This window comes from Haemaphysalis longicornis, unplaced genomic scaffold, assembly GCF_048455015.1.
Source record: "Haemaphysalis longicornis isolate Haplotype H1 unplaced genomic scaffold, Haemaphysalis longicornis Haplotype H1 scaffold_1, whole genome shotgun sequence".
NCBI lineage: Eukaryota > Metazoa > Arthropoda > Arachnida > Ixodida > Ixodidae > Haemaphysalis > Haemaphysalis longicornis.
Genome location: NW_027526203.1, coordinates 71,223,231 through 71,247,400, shown reverse-complemented (window position 1 = coordinate 71,247,400; position 24,170 = coordinate 71,223,231). Strand labels below are relative to the sequence as shown.

General features: G+C 46.9%; 1 protein-coding gene across 1 annotated transcript; it reads right to left on the bottom strand.

The window, feature by feature from the left end:
- Positions 1 to 4,077: 4,077 nt before the first annotated feature.
- On the bottom strand, positions 4,078 to 7,478 carry LOC144177354 (sulfotransferase 1E1-like). The gene is made up of 2 exons (XM_077705258.1): positions 7,325 to 7,478; positions 4,078 to 5,122 (listed from the first exon to the last, which is right to left on the bottom strand). Exon 2 carries the CDS (start codon positions 5,072 to 5,074, stop codon positions 4,160 to 4,162), a length of 915 nt encoding a protein of 304 aa, XP_077561384.1. The 5' UTR covers positions 5,075 to 5,122; positions 7,325 to 7,478; the 3' UTR covers positions 4,078 to 4,159.
- Between the last annotated feature and the right edge of the window lie 16,692 nt (positions 7,479 to 24,170).

The window sequence follows — 24,170 nt, the reverse complement described above, 5'->3', positions numbered from 1 at the left end:
TCACGTGACCGCAGGTGGGGACATGTGTGTGATTGGCTGGTTCCTGTGGCCAATCAATGGTTTCTATTAATTGTTTGAAAGGTTTTTTTCTCTCTTTCTTGTACGCCCCCTTCTTGGAGGCGGGGTTTTTCGTATCAAAACCGGAGTGTTGGGTTTTGTCGGGGGTCGGTCGAGAGGGGATCTAGCTTAGTATAGATCTCGGCCGAACAGGCTGCTGCTGCCAGAGTGACAATGTAACCGTCACTCTGACCTGATGTAAAGTTGGAATTTTGTAAATAATGTAAATAAACCTAATATCCAGCAAGGAAGGCAGTCCTCATCCCTCACCCGCTCCAAGCATCGGTCGTCGGTCATCGGAGCGAGTCGAGATCGTCCTCTCGGCTCGCGCATCAAAAGAACATCCCTATTTCGTCTCCATCAGTTCGCCAAGAAGATGGAGAGGCGAAATTTAACTGGGGCAAACCCATTAGGTTAGTTAAGGGTAGGGCAAATAAGTGGGCTAACACAGGCTGATCGGTTTCTGACAACCGATGTCCCAATACAAAGGGAGGGCCTCTAATCATCATCATCGGGCGCTTGCACCGACTCCCTCGAATGGCTTTGCGGAGCTTGGGCGGCTGGGTGTATTCGCTGCCTTAATTCCTGTTAACGGACCTGTGGGCGTTAGTTTTGTTGAATTTGTAAACTTGAAAATGGGGTCATGAAGCCAGCTTGTCTAAAAAGCTTTGAAAAACTGAATTGAATGAACTGAAGCCAAGGTACGTCAAGTATCAACGAAATGTTGACCAGTCTCAAGCGCGGTGCGAGAATACCGAGTGGTGCGCAGTACTTTCGAGATGGTTATTTGTAAGTTTGTAATGGGCAGTGATTTGTGGTTATGAACAAGCTTGTGACCTCATGCCAATGTTGGCGCAACTGTCGCCAAGAAATCCCCATAGCGCAAGGAACTATGATCCAGGCAACTGCAACACAAAGTGAAATTCTAACCGCATGTGAAATGTTTCGCCGCATTGACATGATTTCTGTTTGTGAAGATATGAAGATGCTCTGAGGTCGCACATTTGTGAATAGAAGTGCTATGTATATTGAAAAAAAAAAAAAAAATCAGCGCCGTTCCACTTCATGAAGTATGAACAGATGAGCTGGGTGCACGTGTACAAGAAGTGCATGAAACAAACACATTGTATGTGCTTTGCGATTGACCATACTTCTAAGTAATTAGCTGAATGAAAGTTGGACGGACTAGAGTTTATTTTAGGGGACAAACATAGAGCTGCCCGTTTCGCTTCTTCTTCAAAAGTCTTCTGTCTTCTTCTTCTTTATTGTTTCCTTCCGCAGAGGCCCTGGTCAGGCTTGGAGCCTGACCAGGGCCTCTGCTCCTGGTGGCAGGTGGCGTGCGGGCACAATATATTATATTTAACACTTGCAGTCGAGTGTACAAAAGAAAAACGACAAAAAACCCCGAAAAAACTTCAAAAAGCTACAGAGAATACATTTGCAGTGATGCTCCTCGAACGCTCACTGTGCGACTACTTTGCACAAAAAAAAAAAAGAATACAGAACGAAATTTTCACGCAGGATATGGCGTCACCACACTCACGAGTTTTTCTGTGCAGTCGGACAACAAAATGCACCCGAAACAGAGGCTTACGTAACGGTGAGTTCTCGTCCTTCCTAGCATACACCTTGCCTCCGGCGGTCCATGGGAACGTCCAGCCTACTTCTTTCTTTTTCTGGACAACAGCGCCAAATAGTTGCTTTTTTAGTCTCGTCAGGTGCTCATTAATAAATACGGGTTGGGACTCGTCAAAACCAAAGTTCTTTGTGGCAGTCCTAGCCTTTCTGGGCTTCGTAAGAAAACCTTTCTCTTCTGCCTTTGAACGAATCTGACAACGATATTGGTCTCATTGTGCTTTGCGGTCCGTACCTCGCGACAGATGCCGATGCCGTTATGCTCGACTGGTTCAGCAATGATCTGCCCAATTTTCTTTCATAGCTGTTGGTTCAGCGTCGAAAGGGATGCCTTTAACTTCAGTGTTGTTGGATCGCTGTTGCTGGTATTATTGCTCCAGCTGCTCCAGCCTTTGCGTCAGCTTTTAGTTCTGAGATTTGAGATCCCCGTTCTTCCGCAGCATGCTCTCCATTTCCTTCCTGAGAGATTTAAGCGCGTTCACTTCTTCATTTAGGTTTCTGAGTTCTTTTAGCTCATTTAGGGCTTCTTTAATGGCTCCCAGTTCATCCATCAACTCATTCCTTAGCTCTTGTACTGTTTGGCGTGTCATGACAATCACTTGTTAGGCGGCAAGCACACGGCTTCACAGGGACAGTTTTCATGCGACGGGAATTCCACTACATTTATGACTTCACTGTGAACTGCTGGAGTCGTCTCAGCGGATAATTGTCCTATAATTTGTCTTGGGGTGGTTTCGATAAAACAAAAGATGCAGCTGTTTTCTGTCTGTATATTCTCTCCGTGGACGGCCAACAGCGTATGGAAATTGTGCAATCTTTATGACTTCACTGTAACGTAATTATGGCAAGTACATAAATCGCGGCGTAATGATAGAATCGGCAGAGGCCAGCTTATGTATGATTTTTTCAATATACCTAGATTAGATTGAAAGCTACAAAGCATTCACCGGAAAGCTGGATTTGCCGAAAGACAAATTTTGTCAACGCGACTTGTTATGTTATAGACTTGTTATAGACACACTGTTATGTGTCTATAATTTAGTCTATAACAGTTCCACTGCAAAAACATTCCCGAAACACTTAGGATCACTTACGTGGGGGAATACGAACGTTGTATTTCAAGGTATGCGAACCTCAATGAATAATAGGTGCGTCGTGGTTATATCACTTACGTTTAGTTGCTTGTCCAGTTGTGTCCTGTCTCGTCTCTGCTGTGTGTTTGCGTTTTTTTCGCTGGTTTTCCCATCTGTCAATGTAACTTAGTTCGGCAAAGTCTTAGTCATCAAAATGTGTATCATCATTGCGTCGTAACGGTTGCGGTGGTTTCGGCAGGGGGTGGTTCTAGCTGCAGCGAGCGCTTGTCTGTTTGTTGGCCGTGAGGCACATTATTGATGATGTTTCCTCGCTTTTTCTGACACCCACTTCCGTGAAAGACCATGTTTCACAGCTCCTGCTGAGAACCGTGCTTTGCTACTTCGGTAATTAGGCCTGAGTACTAGTAAACGACACGGCCTTCTAAGTCGAAGGCTACAACACACTTATTGGCTAGCATCGCACGTGTTGCAGAATATGCGAGTTGGGCTCGCTATCCGAAGGCTGCGAATTCCTTTTTCCGATCCAAATCCGCTGTTCTTCAATTGTATTCTCTTTGCGCCATCTCCGTTTATTGGGACCATATCTTGGTCACGCCGACCCCGGACGCTGGATTTTGGGTGATGGGGCATTTAATGCCTCCGCAGTCATTGTAATGCGTGTAATACATGCAGATCCTGGTCTCGTCCGGACACATGTGGTTGGTAACTTTTCAGTGTGAACAGAAATGTCTAATCCCCACAGCAAACATGAAAGCTAACTGCCGTGGTTGCCTCTCACTATACAGATTTTCCCTAAATCAGTAATGCAAAGTTAATGTGCTTTTGGTATTCCTGCCAATTAGAGCAATTATTGCGAAAATTTCCTGTGGGAACGGATATATGTTGACGATAAAAAAAGAAAGATGGGTACATGTAAGGTAGAGTTTTTTTTTATTTGTCGCAGCTGAAATCGAAAATTACCAGGTCGTTGAGGAATCGTCCAAAATAATCCACTTCCGACGTTTTCTATTCTTTTACGTCCAGCGAACCTTGATTCGAAGGCCAGAATAGAGCCTGGTTGCCCCTCGTGAGGACGTGGCGATCGCAGCCCACTGTCAACTACATAGGCTTGTCTTTGCAGAACTACATTAAGACCATAGGCCCGCATAAGAATTAATAAAACTTATTAGTGGTTTGAATGTCATTTGACACGGGAAGTTTCCTGACGGCGTTATTATTGGAAGGACATTGTCGGTTCTGCTGAGAGCGTAGTTGTCAACGGGCGGTTTGCAATTTAGCAACTGATCCGGTAGTCTGCTTTCAAAACCACATTTATATTTCGAGCAGGTTCAAAACTGATAGTGCAAGCCCAGCAAAACGTGGCGCTCTGCTGATTACGAGTCCGTGGGTCGCTTCCAGAGGTCCATGATGTCCGATCCCTTGGTCTTTTCCTCAATCTTGGCGGCCATCTTCTGCAAGAGCTCCTGGTTGAAGTAGTGCTTCCAGTCACCAACCTTGGCTTTGCGAACGAAGTTGAAAACCTTCACGTCCTGCTGCTTGCCGTCGGCGGATGTTTCGCTGGACTCAAACTCCATAATCTTTTTCATGAACTCGGGGCTACTCTTTTCCATGACCTGCTTGAAGACGTTCGGGTCGTTTTCCAACATCTTGCCATATTCTTCGCCGAGAAAGTACGCGAGCTTACGTATGCTTCCGGGTGTGTCCTCTTTGAACTGCTCGTACGTGCTGAAAAATACGTTTGGCTCTTTTCTCATTTCGTACCCGGCCATAATGTGGTCGAAGTAATCGCCGAAGCCAAAGTTGCCTTCAAGGAAGCAGTCTAGGAAGTCATCAAAACTTGCATCTTCAAAGCGGAACTTGGCGATTCCTTTGACGTGGTGGTAAAATGACACCGAGCAGTCCCACGGGTTTCGGGCCATGTAGACGTACTTGGCGTTCTTGTGGCACGAGTTGCGGCTCAAGATGGGAAGGTTTGTCCGCATCATGCGTGGAGACGGCATCTTGTCCAGAAGTTCTTTGGTGCCATTCATCTCCATGAAGGCCGCCTTCTCGATGTGGTCGTAGTAGTCTGTCGCTGATTCGCCCTTGTTCAGAATGAGTAGTATAACTTGCTGCACCCAGTGTGAACCCGACTTCGGGTACGCTACTAAGATGATGTCGCCGTCCCGAGGCTTGAAGTTGAGAGCGTTCCGCAAGGGTTCCGGCTCACAGTACGGACCTCGGGGCACGCCATCAATTATGTTGTAGTAGGGAACTCGGCGCTTCTTCTGAACTTCTTTTCTGCTCATGCTGGCAAGTCTGGGGCCAACGTAGCGCTCGTGCTGCTGCTTGAGTCCCTGCGCGCAAGTACGGTTGGAAAATGAATTGAAGCAATGTTTTCAGCGCTCCCACTAATTCGATAGTGTTAAGGAACAGTGACAGTTTCGAGGTGGCGCACCAGATTTGGCACCAGTTAAAAATTTAGTCTTGTTTTCTGGGCTATGACGAGCGGCGTAGTGGGGTACTCAGGGTTAATTTAGACACCCTGGGGACCTTAACACGGCCCGAAACCTCGACACAGCTGGGTTTTCGGGTTTTTGCCTCCACCAGGAAAAAGACGGCCGCTGATTGGATCAAACCCGCGCCTTTGTGATCAACAGCAGAATGCCTTAGTCACTGAGCCACTCTGGGCCAACCTGGCGGATCACGTTTGGCTCAATTCCGTCCTTAAAGTACGGATACTAAAGTGAAAAAGCAAGTAACCCTATACTGGTAGATTAAAATGACTGAAATAGAAACATGTCCATCACCATGGCAGTAGTTGCTCGTTCAAGTGGAAAACAACCAGCGATGCTTTCAGAGACGGCAGTCTTGGGTATACTTAAGCACAAGAAAAAGTGGTCCCTGTCTGCCTGTCTGTCTGTCTCTTTCTTTCTTTCTGTCTGTCTGTCTGTCTGTCTGTCTGTCTGTCTGTCTGTCTGTCTGTCTGTCTGTCTGTCTGTGTCCATGTCTGTCCGTCCGTCCCTCGATTCGGCCACCCGGTCAAAAATTAGGTGGGGCCCTGAATGAGGTGTTTATACAGGCAAAACCTTTCCGAATTGCTAAATCGGTTATCATACTTCATACTTGTGAACATCGCCAAGCAGAAATAAAACATTGCTGATATTTGAGGCAAGAAATAAATGCACAGCTAAAGCTAGCAGTTTGTTCTTGTGATCAAAACTAGACGGGGCTTGATTTTAGCAGTAGCAAATAAAAACGCTTTAAAAACAACGTTTTGGCCAAAAATACAATAAGGGTTCACGCTCGAGCCTCGATCTCATGGCGGCACTCACTTCAAGCACAACAGTAACGCAAGCTCCCAACGGACAGCGGGTGAGCGGTGCGACGCGGGAAAATAAGATTGATTTTAGCAAACCTCCATCGAATTTACCACAGGAGAAGGGAGACGGGAGGAGAAAAGCTTGGGAGGTGGACGGAGGAGAGCGGAGAGGCAGTTACGTGCAAGGCAGTGTGCAGAGGCAGTTACATTATCGCAATCATCAACATCGCCACCTAGCGTTCTGCTACTGAGCACGAGGTCGCGGGTTCGATTCCCCGGCCGCGGCGGCCGCTTTTCTGATGGAGGCGAAGAGCAAAAACGCCCGTGTGTTCGAGATTACGGCGCACGATAAAGATCCCCAGGTGGTCAAAATTAATCCGGAGCCCTCCACTACGGCGCGCCTCATCGCCTGCGTTGCGTCGGCGCGTTAAACCCCACAATCAATCAATCAACATCGCCACCTAGAGCTTTTCGGTGAACACATGAACTCTGAGCGAACGGAATGGAAGACAAGTTACTTATTTCAATTCCATCACTACCCGTTCCCAGAGGCCCGTAGAGGCCCACCTAAGCGCAACAATGCAGGCCACACCCTAAAGCGGCTGCTCTCCTAAGGCGCCCTGTACCTGCCTAAATGGCGGTACAGGGCTTCTGAGAGGTGCGGCCGCTTCATGATACGAATCCTGGGGCAATTTCATCACATTATCGCTTACATACGATTCTGGCTCAGGACATCAGATAGAGTAGCAGTGAACAATAGGCAATACTAACTTAGGTAAATAACGACATTCAAGTTGGAGAATGTGTACCTTATACCAGGGCGAGAAGGTCATCAAGTTCAGCGAGCACTGGAACCTGATGACTTTCGATTGGGAGTCAACAGGCTTGAAAACAATTCATACAAGACTCACGCTATTCCTCGTGCAGTCACGCTTAAAAGGCAAGCCGAGGAAAGAAATATCAGGAACAAAAACGCGGACGCATAAACCCGAGTCTCGTCACGTGGGTGTTTTTTAATACCGCTGAGCGGAAAGCCCAACTTATTTCTGGTGGAGACGTGCAAGGCTTTCCGCATAGCGTAAGAGAACAAGCGAACTTGGGCGTGGTTTCGCACGTAGCACAATTAAAACGTAATCCAATATCCATCAGTGCTGCTTGCGGTGAAAAAACAATGGGCAGCAAAAGCGATGCAAACGAACAAGGAGAAACAGCGGTCATTGTTTGACGGCCAGCTCACCTGCAGACTTCGTGTACCGTCTCGCTACTCCGGCCTGTTTAGGGAGCTGTCGCTGGCTGCCTCGAAAATGAGTGAAGAACAGCAGGCCGGAACTAATAAGTAGACACTGGACGGCAACCCTCTCCCCGTTATCTGATATTTAGCTTTCTAGTGCAGCTGTTTGTCACCCTCTGCTCGCGAGTACGTTGCCCTTTCTGAGCCATGTCATTATGTTTATGCAGCTCAAGTCTTAGACGCGGTTTATATGATATTACTGCGCCAAGTGGCCGCTATTCTCGAAAGGAGTAAAACAGGACAAAAGACACAGCGGTCAGCGTCACCCCGCGTACTCACGGCTTTATTTTACAAGGGAGGGGGGTAGTAAACTTTACAGCCGGCTATCTGCCCAATACCCAACCCTCGCCGGACATAGCGATAATGACGAACAAGCACGGAATTCAGTGTCGCGATTCGTGCGCGAGAGGGGGCAGGCCAACCGGAACGCGCCTCTTTTTTTTTTTTTTTTTTTTTTTTCTGCAGCCCCTCTGCTGGGTTAAAAAATGAAACGTTCAGGAACACACACAAAAAAGAGAGGTCGGTCAAGGTCTGGGATCAGCGCCGAATGTTTCGTTCAACACGTCTGAAGTGCCCCGATAATCACTGTCCCTTTGGGTTGCACGGCATGGAGGAGCTGAGTACATAATGGCCTCCAGGCATTAGGCGGGTCAGCGACAAGGAATCTGTGCGCATGCACTGAACCTGTGCACGTACTTCGAAACCTTGTACCACATAAGCGCAGATGTCGGTTGGACTACGTTTATAAATATCATTAGGAACTGAATTATTCCCGTCCACCAACGACTCAAATAAATAAACGAAAGTACTACGGGGGTCGACCCTAAGAATCTTTGCGCGTACTCAAAAGCCTAGCACGTAATCTAAAGAGTTGCTTGATCACTATTTTTGAGTCTGATGCCCACACATGGAGAGAATTTATGCCCACCAAGTGACACAAATCTGGGTGCAGCGGCACCACAACAACGTGTTCCCGCAGTTCATTTTTTTTTTGCTTTTTCTGCAAATATGGTGGGCCTTGCTTCTGTCTATCGCCAACGTATCAGCTAAGCTTCCCAGCCCCAACAATGCTGCCGGAAATTCCACGAACCCTGAAGGCCTCAGCTGATGCACCCCCTTCCTTGGAATCTAGACTACAATCCAATGGCGGTGACTGGGCCGCCACTAGGGAATTTGGCCATATACGGCTTGTAGTGGAACGGCTCCTTCACTGGGTGCTGCCGCACCGGAGCAATGTGGTCACACAGTCCATTCTTGTTTTTCAGCAAGTGAGTTAACGCTACTGCACGTGCACTCGCTTCAGTGATCCATTTTTGCTGGTGCTGACGCGGCCACGGCTATGTCCTTTTATCTTTCAAGCGCTCACGCTGATACGAGAACTATTATTGTTAAGCGGTGACATCGAGGCGAATCCTGGCCATGTGCTAATGACGAGTAATTAACGCGATCGCTCCCGAGGTGAAAGATATAAAGGTAAAACGACTCACTGGCACTGAAACTAAACTATAGATACCTAATTGTCACTTGGAAGAAAGGTTGCCTCTTACTAGGGTCGGCTCACGTCCATGAGCCACACTACTCATGATATTAAATGAATGGTTGATGCTTTGGAAAACCATAGCAGAATGCCCCAACTAATTATTTATGTTGTACAGGAAGGCGACGAAGGGACTACGGAAGTTCTTCAACGAGCGGGTAACAAGAACATTTTTGAGGTGATTTTTGAAATACGCGACATTGCAATTCAGCGATATTTCACAAAGTATGTGCTTTAGCATAAACATGCCTTGGGACAGCGCTAGGTGAACTACAAAAGAAGAGAGGTGGTAGCGCTATCGTTCACTGTGCTGTAGGTTAAAAAGAAATCTTAGGTTTGGGACGAATCTCAGAACGAAAGAGTGGCAAAAAATGACTTGCCAAGTCACTCGGCATGTGCAGGCCGACACATGACTGAAGCAAAACAAAGCGCAAGCGTTTTTTTTTTTAAATTCAGCAACATGCAATACCTGCATTTGTTCTGTTAGAACTCACGAATCAAGTGGCATTCCGAGCTCGGCCGCTAAAAAAAAAAAAAAAAAGCAATGGGGCTAAGAATGATGAATGTTAACGCCAGAAGGGGGGTCACTAAAGCCGATAAGCTTGAACAAGCCTTTTCGTGCAACTTCGAAAAAGTTAGATTCAATCCCTTCTAAAACCAAACGCAGCTTCTTTTCGTCGACACTGGCAGCCCTCATTCGCACTAACCCTACGCAGTTCTGGAGGATCAACAACCCCAAACACACAAACCTATACAGTTTCCTTGCTTCACTCCTCCGGAACTGCTATTCCTGACTGCCACGCTGCCGAGTCCCTAAACTCTACCTTCATCTCAGCATTCACCCGCGAGCCGAATGACGGCCCTGCGTACATTTCTACTCATAATGAAAAAATGCGCTAACAGGACGGGACTGAGGGAAGGAAACACAAAACAGCGCAGAAAAACTGCAGAAAAACTGCGCTGTTTTGTGTTTCATTCCCTCAGCTCCCGTCCTGTTAGTGCATTTTTTCATTATGTCAAGAGACCAACTAGCCCCCCAGATAGCTTTGATTTCTACTCAATTGCACTATATCATGCCCAGCATTACATTCCAACCACACGGCATCTCAAGCGTCATTGATTCCCTGAAGCTATCCTCGGCCTTAGGCGTTTACATTATCACTGCGAAACTTCTTAAAAAAACACCAAACACACCAAACACCAAATATTCTTAAATCACCAAACACAAATATTTTACAGCAGTCCCTCTCAACAGGTTCCGTTCACCAAGATTGGAAAAACAGGAAACGTTGTACCTGACCCCAAGAAAGCCTCAGATAACGCTTTCAGTCCAATCTGTCTTACATGTGTTAGCTCTAAAATAGTGGAAAATAGTATATCATTGACTCGCACATAGCTATCTTTTTTGAAATCTATTAAGTTCTTTCACCCCAATCAACATGGCTTCCAAAAGGTCTTTCCTGAGACACTCAGTTCGCTCTCTTCCTAAGTGAAAAATTCTCATTTAGACGTTAACGTCCCCGCCGATGCTATTTTCATAGATTTCGAGAAGGCCTTCGACAAAGTTCCTCACAAGCGCTTGCTAACTAAACTTTCAGATTTAAACGTTGATGAACATGTATTTGTATGCTTTGCAAACTTTTTAATTAACCGACAGCAGATTGTCTACGCTAACAACAGCTCTTCCTCCTTATCCCCTGTCATCTCTGGTGTTCCTCAAGGGACAATCCTCGGACCTTTACTTTTTCTCATATATATCAAAGACTTACCAGATGATATTTCTTAAAGCATTCGATTGTTCGCGGACGACTGTATAATTTATAGCCGCATTGTTGATTCCACCGACAACTTAGCACTCCAGCAAGACCTAAGGACGATATATGAATAATGCAACAAATGGCTCATGGTTCTAAACGTTCACAAAATATCCATCATGTCATTCCACAGGCGTCACTCCTATTCCACGTACAAATATTTCTTAAGCGGCTCCGCTATTTCTCCTGTCTCGTTCACTAAATATCATTGTGTTCACATTTCTCATGACTTTACATGGTCATCCCCCATAAATGACGTTACCAGTGACGCAAACCGCGCGCTGGGCTTCCTACGACGTAACATGAACATGGCTCCATCCAACGTCAAATTACTGGCCTACGAAATGCTTGTTCGCCCTCAGCTGGAATTCGCGTGTGCAGTCTGGGACTTACCGCAAGCTAACTTTGTACCATCCTCGAATACGTTCAGAACTGTGCGGCCAGATTCATCTTTCCCGATTATTCATACCACCCAAGCGTAACCGGTCTTAAATCTAAATCTAAATTACCCAGTCTTAAAACACGACGTACAGTAGCAATATTTTGCCTCTTCCACAAATTCTACAACTCGTTATCACGCGACAGCCTCTCCATAAAAAGTTCTCACCACCAATCGAATCGCACCAACCACTCAAAAGCAGTTTACCCACCTCGCGCACGCACGACCGCCTATCTTCATTCATTTCCCGTTTTGACAGCCATCGAATAGAACGGCCTTCCTGAAAGCGTCGTAATTCACACAAACCCGGCGCAGTTCAAAGCTGCCGTCGAAAAACTTTTGCACTGGTTATTTCTTGTGTCTTGTGGGGTGATCTATTTGGTTGGTTTGCGCTCTATGCCCTTTCTGAACATAGCGTGCTAGGAACTCTTTGTATTAGTGATTGTTTGTTCGTTCTTTTTGTTTGTTGTTCGATTGTTCGGTAATTTTTGTGCTTCACCGCCCCTTACGTAAAACCCCACCCATTGGGATCTTTGTGGTATCTGTAAATAAATAAATAAATAAGCACGAAAATATTTGGACGAAGGTCGTAAAGGACAGAGACATGCACTACTTTTAACTGAATTTTACTTTCAAGACGACACATATACACATATATAGACGACACCGGTAGACATATAGGGAACACCTATATAGGCAACATAAAATACCAAACAATGTAGCCACGCAGTGCACAGGCGCGCACTCGTTCCTCATGTCCTACGCCATTCACGCACACAGGAAGGCCAGTTCTTTCGCGGTCAAAGATAAGGAGGTCATGCCGACCTCACAGTACATTTCAGCTGCTTCCACAACCTCCCGTGTGCGCTGATTGGGGTCGCGGAACACAACAGTGCATTCTCAAATTGCGGCGAACACTTGCAATCGCGGCAATGACTGGCCAAGTTCCCGCCTGTGCCCTTTCCCACTCAATTAGCACGTTCACGAAGGCGCCCGTTGCGAATGAGAGTCCTATCGCATGACACTGGGAGCTGATAAACTATTTTTTTAGGGTAGTCCACGTACTGATTTGGGTGTTTAAACCCCACAACGCCCAGCGTATCAAATTTGATATGCGGTGTTTGAGACGCCAGAAAGCGAAGATAAATCGCTGAGACCAAAGCCAGTACCGTTTTTGACACCCTGACGAAGTTATCTCGTGTGTAGTTAGAAAGGCTCTGGCGGGGGCCTGCTGGCAGCTCGAAAAAAATGACCGCTCCCGGGAGCTCGCGCGGTGGCATCTCATGGGCATCATTTTACACGAAAAACAGTGAGTATCTTACTCTTTCGTCCTAAATTTGGCCATTTCCTTCTTCAGAAAATGTTACGAGACCAAAATATTCTCTTGGTTTTCATGTTTGAGGCCGCCTACTTTTTAGCGTTGCTTCAAATTTTCGCGTATCATATTTGATACAGTGGGCCTTCATTGATGGCACAATATTTGTATCGCTTTCGATACGCTTTACAATATACCTTTTACCTGTTTGCTATTCTTTTGGTTTTTTTAGAGCCTGAAGTTAGGCACATAGTGGACCACATCGTCGCCGGTGAAGATGTCAGCGACGTTAGCGCCTTGTCGGAAAGTGACGATGAAGATTAAATTTTCCTAGTCGTCCCGAACCCCTCAGAGACCAGCGATGATGACCGTGCAAACAACAAATGGCGAAAGCAATTGCTCAAAAGCAGTCATATAAACAGCCCATCCAACAGGTGAAACACCATGACCGCAAGGCCAAAATCGACGTTGACGTCTTCTCCCCGCTAATTGCTCGTGTGTACAACATTTTTATGAGGGGGGGGGGGGGCGGGGGGATTGACCAGCGTAACTATCAGGTGTTACTGTCGAAGTACACAATTTGCTACAGGCGCTGGTACATGCATCTCATAAACCATGCCATCTTCATCTGCGTCGTGAATGTGTGGAATGTCCACAGGCGCCACAGCCATCAGTTGAAGGAGCGGCCATTCAAGCTGAAGACATTCATTGCCAGCAAATCAGAAAACCTGATCTCCACAGGAAAAGCGCCAGGAGGACGGGCGACCAGTCGTCCTTCTCCTTCTGCGAAGAATACGAAGGTCTTGCCCAGTCATCCCAGAGATGACGTTCGAAGGGACGGGGCCTGGGCATTTTCCACTTGTGACGAGCAAGCGACTTCGATGCAGGTGCTGTGTACCAAGCGCTAGCACGCTTAGCACAGTTGTGTGCGCAAAATGGGATGCCACTCTCCGCCTGATCATGCTACGCAACTGCTTCTTCCAGTACCACAAGCCGATTTTCTGCAGCTGGCAAGGAGATCGCAGAAGAGCCCACTCATGATATGTTTATTAATTTTGGACTTGTTTGAAATTTAGTTTTGGTTTTGCATGAATAAAGTAAGTTTGATTGGGTGTTCCTTGATTAAAAAAAAGCATTTGATGTTGTTCCTCATTCTTTGTTAATTGAAAAGCTTTCCTGGTATAATATTCATAGCACTGTTAGTCATTGGATTAAGGAGTATCTGTCGTACAGAAAGCAGAGTTGTCCTGGATGGCGAAAAATCGCAAGATTTTTCACCATCTATGTTACTTTAGGGGTGTCTCAGGGCTCCGTTCTGGGCTCGTTGCTTTTTTTTATTCATATGTATGGTGTGATTTCCGGCATTGCTTCGTATATGCGACTCTTCGCTGATGATTGGGCTCTGTGTAGGGTCGTGAAAAATCAGCATGACTGTGAACTCTTGCAACATGACCTACATAGTTTTCGGAATGGTGCATGAAATGGTGTATGATCATTAATTCGGATAAAACTCTTTGTATGCGTTTTACAAAGAGAAATACTCATATCTATACCCATGCTCATATTGGAAACGATACTACCTTCGTAAATGAGCATAAATATCTTGTTTTTTTTTACGTCTAACCTTTCGTGCAGTCGTAAAATTAGACATGTCTTCTCTAAAGCATCACGCGGTTTAGGATTTTAGCGGCGCAATGCTAAACATGTTCGCTTAGACACTAGGCCACTGTTATGCAAGACTTACATCCGTCCTATGCTCGAATACGCGTGCTCAGTCTGGGACCCTTGGACGGTCACACATACAGAGCGGATAGAAAGGAAAAAAAAAATTGACTGTTCGTTTTGTTAGCAATAACTATGCTACGAATTTGAGTGTTTCCCGGGCAAAAAAATCTCTGGGATGGCAATCTTCGCATGACCGCAGAAAAATGCTCCGACTGGAGCTTTACCACAGCATATTTCACTCAATAACTGTTATAAACCGCGACCATTATTTACAAAATAAAGACTACATCTCATCCAGAAGGGATCATTCACTTAAAGTAGAATTTTCATGCAGAACAAATCTGTTTAAAATGCCCTTTTTTCCGAGGTCCATATCGCACTGGAGTAATCCAACTCATCGGGAGGTGTCTTTTGCGTCGAGTGAAATTTTCGCCGCATGGGTGATTCATTTCTATATTGTATGCTGCCTGTGTTCGCCGTTGTACAACAATTTGTGTTACTTCGGTTTTTATTGTTGTATTTCGTTTTGTACAAACGTGTACTCAGTGTATTTTTTTGTTTGTCGCCCCCACTGTAATGCCAACATTGGCGCTGTGGGTATCGTGATAAATAAAATAAATAAATTAGCCTAAAGTAAAGGTACACACTTTTCTGGAACTTTTATTGGCAGCTTTCTGGGGTTAAAAGCGCACTTCTTTATTTCTCTTGCAACCGGACAAGTATTTGCGCATAGCCATGACAGTTTTTCAGGTGCAGAAATGACGCCTTTAGCACCGACCCTTCCACCAAAAATCCTCAAAAGGATTATGTGAAAGTAGTACAACCAGTTCACTAATTCCACTATTACCAGCACACTAAAGTAGTACACTATTTACACGTTGTGCCGTCCAAATAGTGTACTACCGCTACCTTCTTAGATTGGTGAGCCGCCTTTTCGCTTGCCCGATGCCAGCGTTTCTTTGCTTTATGCGAATAGCGTAAGCACCGCCACAATCATGTTTGCGGAATAACACGCCGAGCTAAGGCACACACTTGCAAATTGAAACCGCTGTTCATGCGGTGCTGACATGTTTTCTTTAATGCACTAGTGAGACAGCTTTTGGCAATGGCTCTTTTCACCAGTTTTGTGTGAGCGAACCTGAACAGCAGTAGCGGCTACCGGCTGCGCGGGTCGTATATTCAAGATTGAGAGTTTAGGTCTTCGTCACGTCCGAAAAGTAGAAAACAACGTTCTCCAGTTTGAGCGTCTCGTCTGAGCAGTTTGATGGGCTCACCCTGTCGTACTGATCGAGCCATTTGTGAAGATCGTGACCGTGGAGGCCAGCGAAAGCCAGAGGATTGCGCTGGCGGCTGGTGATGGTAATGGCGCGCTGGACAGGAGCTGCTGCGTTGGTAGCACTGCGGCTGCTCTCGTGCTGCATAGAGCTACTTGGTAGCGTCAATCGCCGACCTGATCGACGCTCTAGCTGCCCGACCAGAAGAGATAGACGCCGGGATCAAGAGTGCCCTCCACCACTTGTGAGAGCGAGAGACGATGTCTCCGATAGATCTTTATATAGAGTCTACCGGTAGTGCAAGACACTTCGACCAAACCGTACTCCCAATTAAACAAAAAGTGCCAGAACCGCCTTGTCATTAGTCCGCAACATGCCTCCCTTCTTGATTTCGTTCAGAATCTAGACTTGCGTGGCCAAGTTGAGCGTACGACACAGGTTTCCATGGTAGTTGATACCCATCGCTAAAATCGAAGCGTCCACGACACAACCCAAGTAGCACCAAAACATTAGAAGAACGTAATTTTTTTCTGTGGTGTTAATGTTAGAGCAATGTTCTAATGTCATTTTTTTAAATGTTTAACTAATGATATCAAAAACGTTACAATAATCTTTTGGAAAACATTATTCAAACGTCCACAAAACATTTTTACAACATATTTTTAATGTTAGTGTTACATTTATCTAACGTTGCTGAGAACAAGGTAATGACGTTCAAAAAATGTTTAAAAACAACGGAAAACGTTACATGACATTTCGCAAAACTTCATGCGAACAGTAAGAAAGCATTTTAGCAACACAAATTCTGTTGGAGTTACGTTTACTTAACGTTGCAGAAACACGCTAGAAAAATATTTTAAGAACTAAAAACGTTACAGTAATGTTTGGTCATTCATTATGGAACTGTGAGGAAGCATTTCGACAACATATTAATTATTTGGATTTACATTTACCTAACGTCGCAGAAAACACGCTTGAAACGATTTTTAGCGTTGCAAAACCTTTTCAGAATGTGGACCAGGAACGTTACAGTGACGTTTTGCCAAACGTGTGAAATGTATACCGTGGAACATTGTTTCTGTTATCCCCGTGTAGCGGTTACGATATATTGTAAAGCATTTTCAAAATAACAAGGAACAGTGAAATTTCAAATGAAATTTCATTTAATTTTGCATGGTTACATGTATTTTTTTTAATTTACACTCTATTGTTGCTGCTGTGCAGGAGAGGAGGCTCCATCCAGGGGCTGGCTGCGTTTGTGTGGAAAAAGCAAACAATTCCTACTTCAGTACGCTGCGGCAGTAGGCTGTTTTTGCGCGAAAAAGTAGTAGCCGCTTTAGGATTTGTTTTGTTAACTTGAATCTCCCGAGTCAGTACCCTATAGACGTTAGTGACTGTTCGTCAAAGTTGCTCGCTAGCGGAGTGTTAAGTCTTCTGCATGGTTCATATATTTTTATTAGGCAGATATTTGGATGATAATCATTTAAATATAAAAGAACTAATAAATTTTGAGAATATCAGTTTATTGCTCACCTTGTGGGTTCCTGTAAGCCCAATATTTGCAAAGCGGAGCCAGTCACCAAAGATGTGGCCCGCTATCGACTGTGGCCTGGGTCACACCCGCAGCAGCTGGAAGCATAGGGCGCGTCTAGTTATGGGCTGCATAGCAGTTCATATATTCAACTACTAAAACAAATCAAAATACGTTCTCACAAATTTTATACACTCACCAAATACTACTAGGGAACGGACTCTAAGCCTCGCTGACGTTTTTCTCATTTTCTTCCTGTCCAACTGTATATAGATGACAGCTGCCTCAATCGAAACAACCCATCTGTAAAATTCGCTTGGTTGTAGAAGCGACGTTTGCTCCTCCAGTCCGGCAGATCTTTCACCTATAAAAGAACACGAAGTGCTACAAAGGTATTACAGATGGGTCACACAAAAGAACACACCCATTAAACACGAATGTGTATAATGGCCCAAGTTTACTTACACAATAAAGGGAACCAAAGTGGGAACTCATAGACGAACAACTTGGATCCTAGTCTGTCTCAGCACTGAAAAGAGTTGTTTTACATGTTTTAATTCATGCTTGGAACAGGCTAGCGGAAAGAAAGCAGGAAGAATTTGAGCATTTTACAACAACCGGGGCATTCTTTTTTTGCACGAATGCAGGAAGGTTCAGTTTTTCAGTCAAAGCCATGCGCATCATTGCAGCCACTAAATTTGTTAGCGTTCACTTTAACCACGGTTTTTGTTTTTTCACGCTCGGCGTTGTTACTTCGTCATATGAAACGCAGCCTGTTATTCATCACTGCTGAGCATTTACAGGATTTTTCAAAAGTTGGGAAGTGCACCTGGAACCACGGAAATAAAAGCCTTTGATTCAAACTTTTCGAAACCGCACCACCGATGGTCAGTATAGGGTGTATTCGCAGAGCCTTGGACCGCGCGGCGGCGCTACCTGCGCGGCGGCGGCGACGCCATATTTGAGGTTGCACTCCGCCGCGCGGACAGCCGGCGGACAGCGCGTTTCCCGACGCGAAACGTTGTTTGCGGCGTGGTGCTGGCAAGAACGTTCGTGTGGACGGTGTTTTTCTCTGCGTGATTCGTGTGTTTGAGAATGCCTGGTCGTAACGAGTAGCCAGCATTGTTCTCGCTGCGAAATTCCGGGTGCGCTGTTCGCGTCTACAACCGCAGACCGAAGCAGGCCGAACGACGAAAGCAAGCGCGCCGTTTTTTTTTTTTTTTTGTTCTTGTTGTTGTTGTTTCGATGCGAAGGCCAGGGCAGTGCTTGAAGACGGTATGATTTCGCACGACGAATGCAACTGTCCGATGGTTTGACAGGCGCGGCCAGCGGCGTGCATAACCCGGTCCGTTTTGGCGATTTCGCGCTATCTTGGTGTCATCCCCGTGCGCCGATTTCATTATTTCCTCCGTTGCTTGAAGCGACCGTGGCGCGATTTGAGAAAATTTCTTCACCCAAGGCTGCGAGGATATTTGATGGGGTGGTGGCGTGTGAGATGAGCTCGTTTAATTACCGTGCCACCCAGGCATGTTGCGCACTTCTTGAGGAGTATGAGAGACGGTGAGGTTCTCTGGCGACAGTGTTCTGTGCGTTGAACGCACGAAGGTCGTCCATTTGAGCTCCTTATGAAGCGGAACAATTACGCACAGGGTCTGAGTGGAAACCATCGCGAGGTAAGTACGTGATAAAATTAGGTATGGTGGCGACGACAAAGATCCCACCGATGATTTTCAATTCTTTTCTTTTCGGTATAGCGGAAATTATAAGCAGAACAAGATTATGGAACATGTACACTTTGGCTACTTCGAAAGCAGCGCAGAGACAAGTGACAAAGGCTTCTCTAGTTTGTCCCTGCATACGTTACGTTTTTTTTTTTGTAGTCAAACTGTGTACCCAGCGTCAAGCTTTAGTGTCTGATCACGTAACACGCTTGGTCATTAGAGAACAGTCGAAGGCGACGAAGAAGAGTTGGATCAATTTGGATGCCCGCAATTACCTGTGAAGCGATATTGCATGTACGCGAGCGTTCACACCAACACTCGAAGTATAGCCCATGTTGAGGCTGGGAGGCCAGTATGGTTCGTCTCATCCATAAAGTACGCCGGCTACTATAATTTGTGAACATTTTAAGCATGCGAATGTTTCAAACATGTGACGAGGTGCGAGGTGAAAGCTCCGGCGCCCATCGTCCCGGGGCCCATCTGGATGAAACGGGTTCCAACAGATTCGATACTGATTAGCCATATTATCGATAACTTCTTTGGGAATTCGTCGAATGAAGACAGACAGCCTTCAAGCACTGCCCTAGCCGTCGCTTCGAAACAGCGAAAGGAAAAAAAAAATACACGGCGCGCTTTTTTTATTTTGTCCTGCGGCCTGCTTCGTGTCTGCAGTTGTAGGAGACCAGCGCAGTCCGGATTTTCGAAGCGAGAATAATGCTACCTACTCGGTATGATGAGGCATTCGCAAACCCACGAATCACGCAGAAAGAACACCGTCCACACGAACGTTCTTGCCAGGAGCACGCTGCAAACCACGTTTCGCGTCGGGAAACGCGCTGCCCGAGCGGCGGAGTGCAACCTCAAATATGGCGTCGTCGCCGTCGCGCAGGTAGCGCCGCCGCGCGGCCCAAAGCCCTGTGAATACACCCTATAGAACTAGCCTTTTTGCTCGAAGCATGTCGGTTTCATTTCGGCGAACGACGGCTGTGCATGCTCAATGTGGCCGCAATGAAAGCGTGCTGGTTCTAAACTTCTGATAAAGTACGCGCAGTAGACAAAATTCTGTATCCAGAGTGACCTCTTTTGGGCGGAACGGCTCCCTTTAGAGGGAATGGGTGATCGCTAGCATGACTAAGTACCTCCCACACCTCTTAACCCCAATTCCCCCCTTCGGATCTTTATCGGCTTAGTTGAAAGTGGCACCTGCCCTGCTCATTCCAGCCCCTGTTGTGCTGTTTGTTATCGATTTAACTCGCTTTTCCATTTTGATTCGCTAAACCCGCTAGCCATTTACACTATTGAGCAATATTTACTTGCCAATTTCTATGGTCTCGGGATTGGCACTTATCGTCGATGAACTTCGTGGCTTTCCCGGTTTGAGGGTATCTTGAAAAGCCTGCAATGAAAGTGAATTCTACTCTTTACCAGCTGCTATTTACCAGCCTTTTGGGGTGCATTTCTCACAACTCAAGAACGCGCCATGCTGCTTAATGCATTTCAAAAATGTAAGTCACAAACGAACGCATGTACTCGAACACCGCGCTCTTTCCCACCCTCTGTGACACCTTCAACCCTCAAAGTGCCCCTTTCTAACAAAGTTGGCTATATAGTCACGCAGATTGTCTGGTTGTTTATCGCCAGCAAAGAGAGCTGCGACAGAAGGCTCAGGTTTGCAGCTTTTAACAATAGCGCAGAAGTTTGACGAACTTTAAATTTTGCGATAGGTACACCGTCATACCGTCTACGTTAACCAGCTGCAAAATAGGCTACCAAGGGGTGCATTCTGAACTGTTCATTTGAATTAGTGTCGACTATATTCCGAAGTAGCTTGCACCCCCCCCCCCCCTTTTTTTTTTTCACTTTAAAGAACCCCGGCGTTCCCAACATGATTAGAGAGTTTTAGCATAGCGGGTACCGTCCGCTAACGCTACGGCGGCGGGTAGCGGGGCCCGAATGGGAAGGTGAAAATTCGTTCCGGTGGGGGGATTAGTTCCGCGCGCCGGCCTTCGCCATGCTCGCGCATTCTCTCCACTGTGGGGCAACCTCCTCGCCCTCCCCGCGCGCACATGCGCGGTCGGGTCCAGGTAACCCGCCACCGTAGCGTGAGCCTCCGCTAGCCGCTATGGTAAAACTCTCTATTATCGCATCGCCAGGCAATTAGGGGCAAGCGTAATGCTTTTTTTTTTTTTAAATTTCGCACAGCGAACTAACGTGAGAGGCACATTATTTTGTTTCGCTTGCCCAAGCAGCTACCTCACTTGCCAGACTGAAGTGAAAATCATTCGAGTGTGGGCGAGGTCAGTTTTCCGAATTCACTTCGCACAAGGCGCGCAAAAATAGTTTCCATGCAACAAACCCGTAACATCGATTCTTCCATCAATACTGCCTAGTATGTTTCACCAAACATATGGCCCGTTAACACTTGCGACGAAGCGACGCGATTTCTGACGCTTTTACCGCCCGGCGATCAGTTTTGTTGTTTGGTCTCGGCCAATTTGTCGCCGCGACAGAAATCGCGTTGCTTCTTCGCAAGTGTGCACGGGCCTATAAGCGAGAAGATACTCACGAGGTGCTCCTGTACAGCTTCCGCAATTCTCGTTTTCCCACCGAGCGATCGAGATCGTAGTGGGCCGCAAGAAGAAGGAGAGCGTGTTCGTGATAAATGTGTATAGTAATCCGAAGCAGTTCCAGCAGAAGTTTCGAACATTGGTGCACAAGGTGGATCAGCTAGCGGGGGCCGACGTCGCACTGCTGTGCGGGGACTTTAATGCGCCGCACGCGGCGTGGGGCTACCCGAAGACAACAGCGAAGGGGCGCAGCCTGTTTGAAGAAACGAGGGACGCCGGGTACCAACTGCTGAACGACCCGACGGCACACACGCGAAACGGCACGTCGGTACGTCGGTGCAACGCGACACGAACCCGGACCTGGCTTTCTGCAAGAGGGCCGGTGTGCGGTGGAGGAACACGGGAGAGACGTTGGGTAGTGACCACTGTGTGTTGGAGATGGAGATTGTGTCCAGGTTTTGTTTCTTAAGAGATCAGAATAATCCCTTTCTACGTACTGTCATTCAAGTGCGCCTTCGTGATCACATACCTGAATTTGTTGTGTCCTCTTTTGGGGGTAGACGAACGAGTCTATGTGGTTTCCTGCGCGAAGTTGTATGGGCGTTCAAATTATTGAAAGTGAGATTTTCGATTGAGTACTTGAGCAACGTACCACGAAAAAAGTTAAATAAGGACCTCATTGATGTTATGTTACCCATTCCCCTATACAGGTCTATGTATGCAGTGGGAAGGGAAGGTGATGTGCTCGAGAGGGTAAAGAGAATGCCCGTGCGTGCCTCCGTTAAAAGTTTCTTTTTTCAGCTCCACAGTGGCACGCTTCCTGTAAAGCCATGGCTCCACGAAAAAGGATTAGAGATACATTGGAACATTATCTGTCGCATATGCTTAAAGCCGGAAACTATTGACCACATTTTTCTAGACTGCTCAGACGCGAGATTTCACTGGGACATCCTACAGCGCACTGTTAAAGGGGTCCTGAAATACCTTCCGCCGATGCGTGGATGTACATGTAACCAAATAAAGCAATGTATTAGCAATCTCCTCCAGCAAGAATTTTGTTGAAGCGATGAGTATTAGCTGAGAAATCGTAAATCAAAAACCGCGCATTATCGTCGCGCCGCGTTTCCTCCTCCTTTCAACTTACTCTCCGCTGTTGACGGCAAGCGAGCCTTCCCTCCCATGATGCTGCGCTCCTCGGCGGTGACGTACTTCCGCTATTCCGCTGCTCACACAGCCGGCTGCTACGGGCAAGCTTTGTTGACATCATGAATCCCGCACACCGTTCAAGGCTGGAAAAGCGAACGAAAAATCTGGCCCCATGTGTGCGGCGGCGTGGCCTTGCCCCTTCGCGGTGTACGTTGCTGAAGTTCATATCGGCGGCGCGTGTGCGCGTGACTTTTTATCGGCGGCGAACTCGCAGCCGCACGGGGAGGATCCTGCGCTCGCTCCCTTGGATGCACAGCGCACTGTTTATCCAAAAGGCGCCGTATCAGATGTGGCCCCGCTGGTGCCGGGTCTTATTTTGTGGCGGTGGTAATTACTGCCGGCGGCATGTGAAAAAGACATTTTAAACCGATTCAGAACCCGTGCACAAAACGCCAGTTCAGCTTGGGGCGGCGCGTGGTGGAGAGCGGCAACGTTGGCAAAACATGCTCCGCCACGGCTCTGAGCTTCCTCGCGCTGGAGCGAGCACCATTTCTTTGACAATATCAAACATCGGTTGTCCTGGCAACAAGGCACAAACCGCTCTAGAAGTCAGTTACGGTTGCGGGATCCCGGTTCAGCTTGGGGCCCCACCTCGCGGCATATGGGCACTGCAGGCATACTACTCACTCCCATTTGGAAGTGCGAGATGCGTTTGGCATTACAGGAGGCGATGGTGTGTGTGTTGTGGACGCCTTTGTTTCGCGATGAAATGCGACGTTGTGCTTCTGCGGGTGGATAGTGCTTCCCATGGTCTGGATTATCTTTCTCAAGCGGCGTACGACTCAACCTCGCATGGGGTATGTGCAGTGTGCGTGGCTAAAAGCCATCTCGGCTTGTGCGCCAGAGTTAAGCGACTTGCTGTTCGTCCCCGCAAACCGCGCGCGAGGTGAGTGCCGAATTTACGAGGGACAGGAGGAGGCAACCCATCGTCTGTCAATCGCGGTTCGGACTTGCAACGCATGTTGTGACGTTGTGTTCGTTCGAAACGCATCTCTGGATTGTTTGGAAGGTGAATAAAATGTATGCGTCAAACCCGGGCATTCGGCTCAGGGCGTTCTCTGCGATTGCAAGAAAGAAGTGCCACGGGGCTTCAACGCTTTCTTTATGGAACGTACTCAAGTAAGCGAATATTCATGTCGTTTTATGGCCCTGTTGCATTCAATACAAACGGTTAAGCGTTTGTGTACACTTGTTTCGTTTGTCGTAAAATGTCCAAGCACTCCGGCACTCCGCTGGCAGATCAGCCGGCGAGCCGACGCTGAGCAGACGACTCATCTGTTTGCCGGAAGTGCGTGAAAAAGCCGCCCAATAGCAGGATGTCTAGCTCATGACGAACATCTGGGAATCGATGATGTAGACATGTGAAGATGGCGGCGTCCAAAAACACGAAGGAAAGGGTGAGAAAAAAGCGACAAACTTTGCAACAAGAGTGTGAGCTTTCCGCTGCGCGTAAAAGAGTAATACTTGGCACAGATGATGTTGACGACCCAATCTAACGATTGCGCTAGTCAATTTAGTGTGCTCAAAATGCATTTCAGGGCCCCTTTAAGAAGGACCTGCCCATAAACCCTTTCGGGATCCGTTATCTGTCTGTGTGTGATACAGGGGGCGTGCCATTCGACATGTTTATGTTGATCAGCATGCACAGCTTGTGGCGCACAGG

Bases quoted from the DNA above. Each gene is read 5' to 3' on its own strand.
- LOC144177354 (XM_077705258.1), bottom strand. From the start codon at position 5,074: ATGAGCAGAAAAGAAGTTCAGAAGAAGCGCCGAGTTCCCTACTACAAC.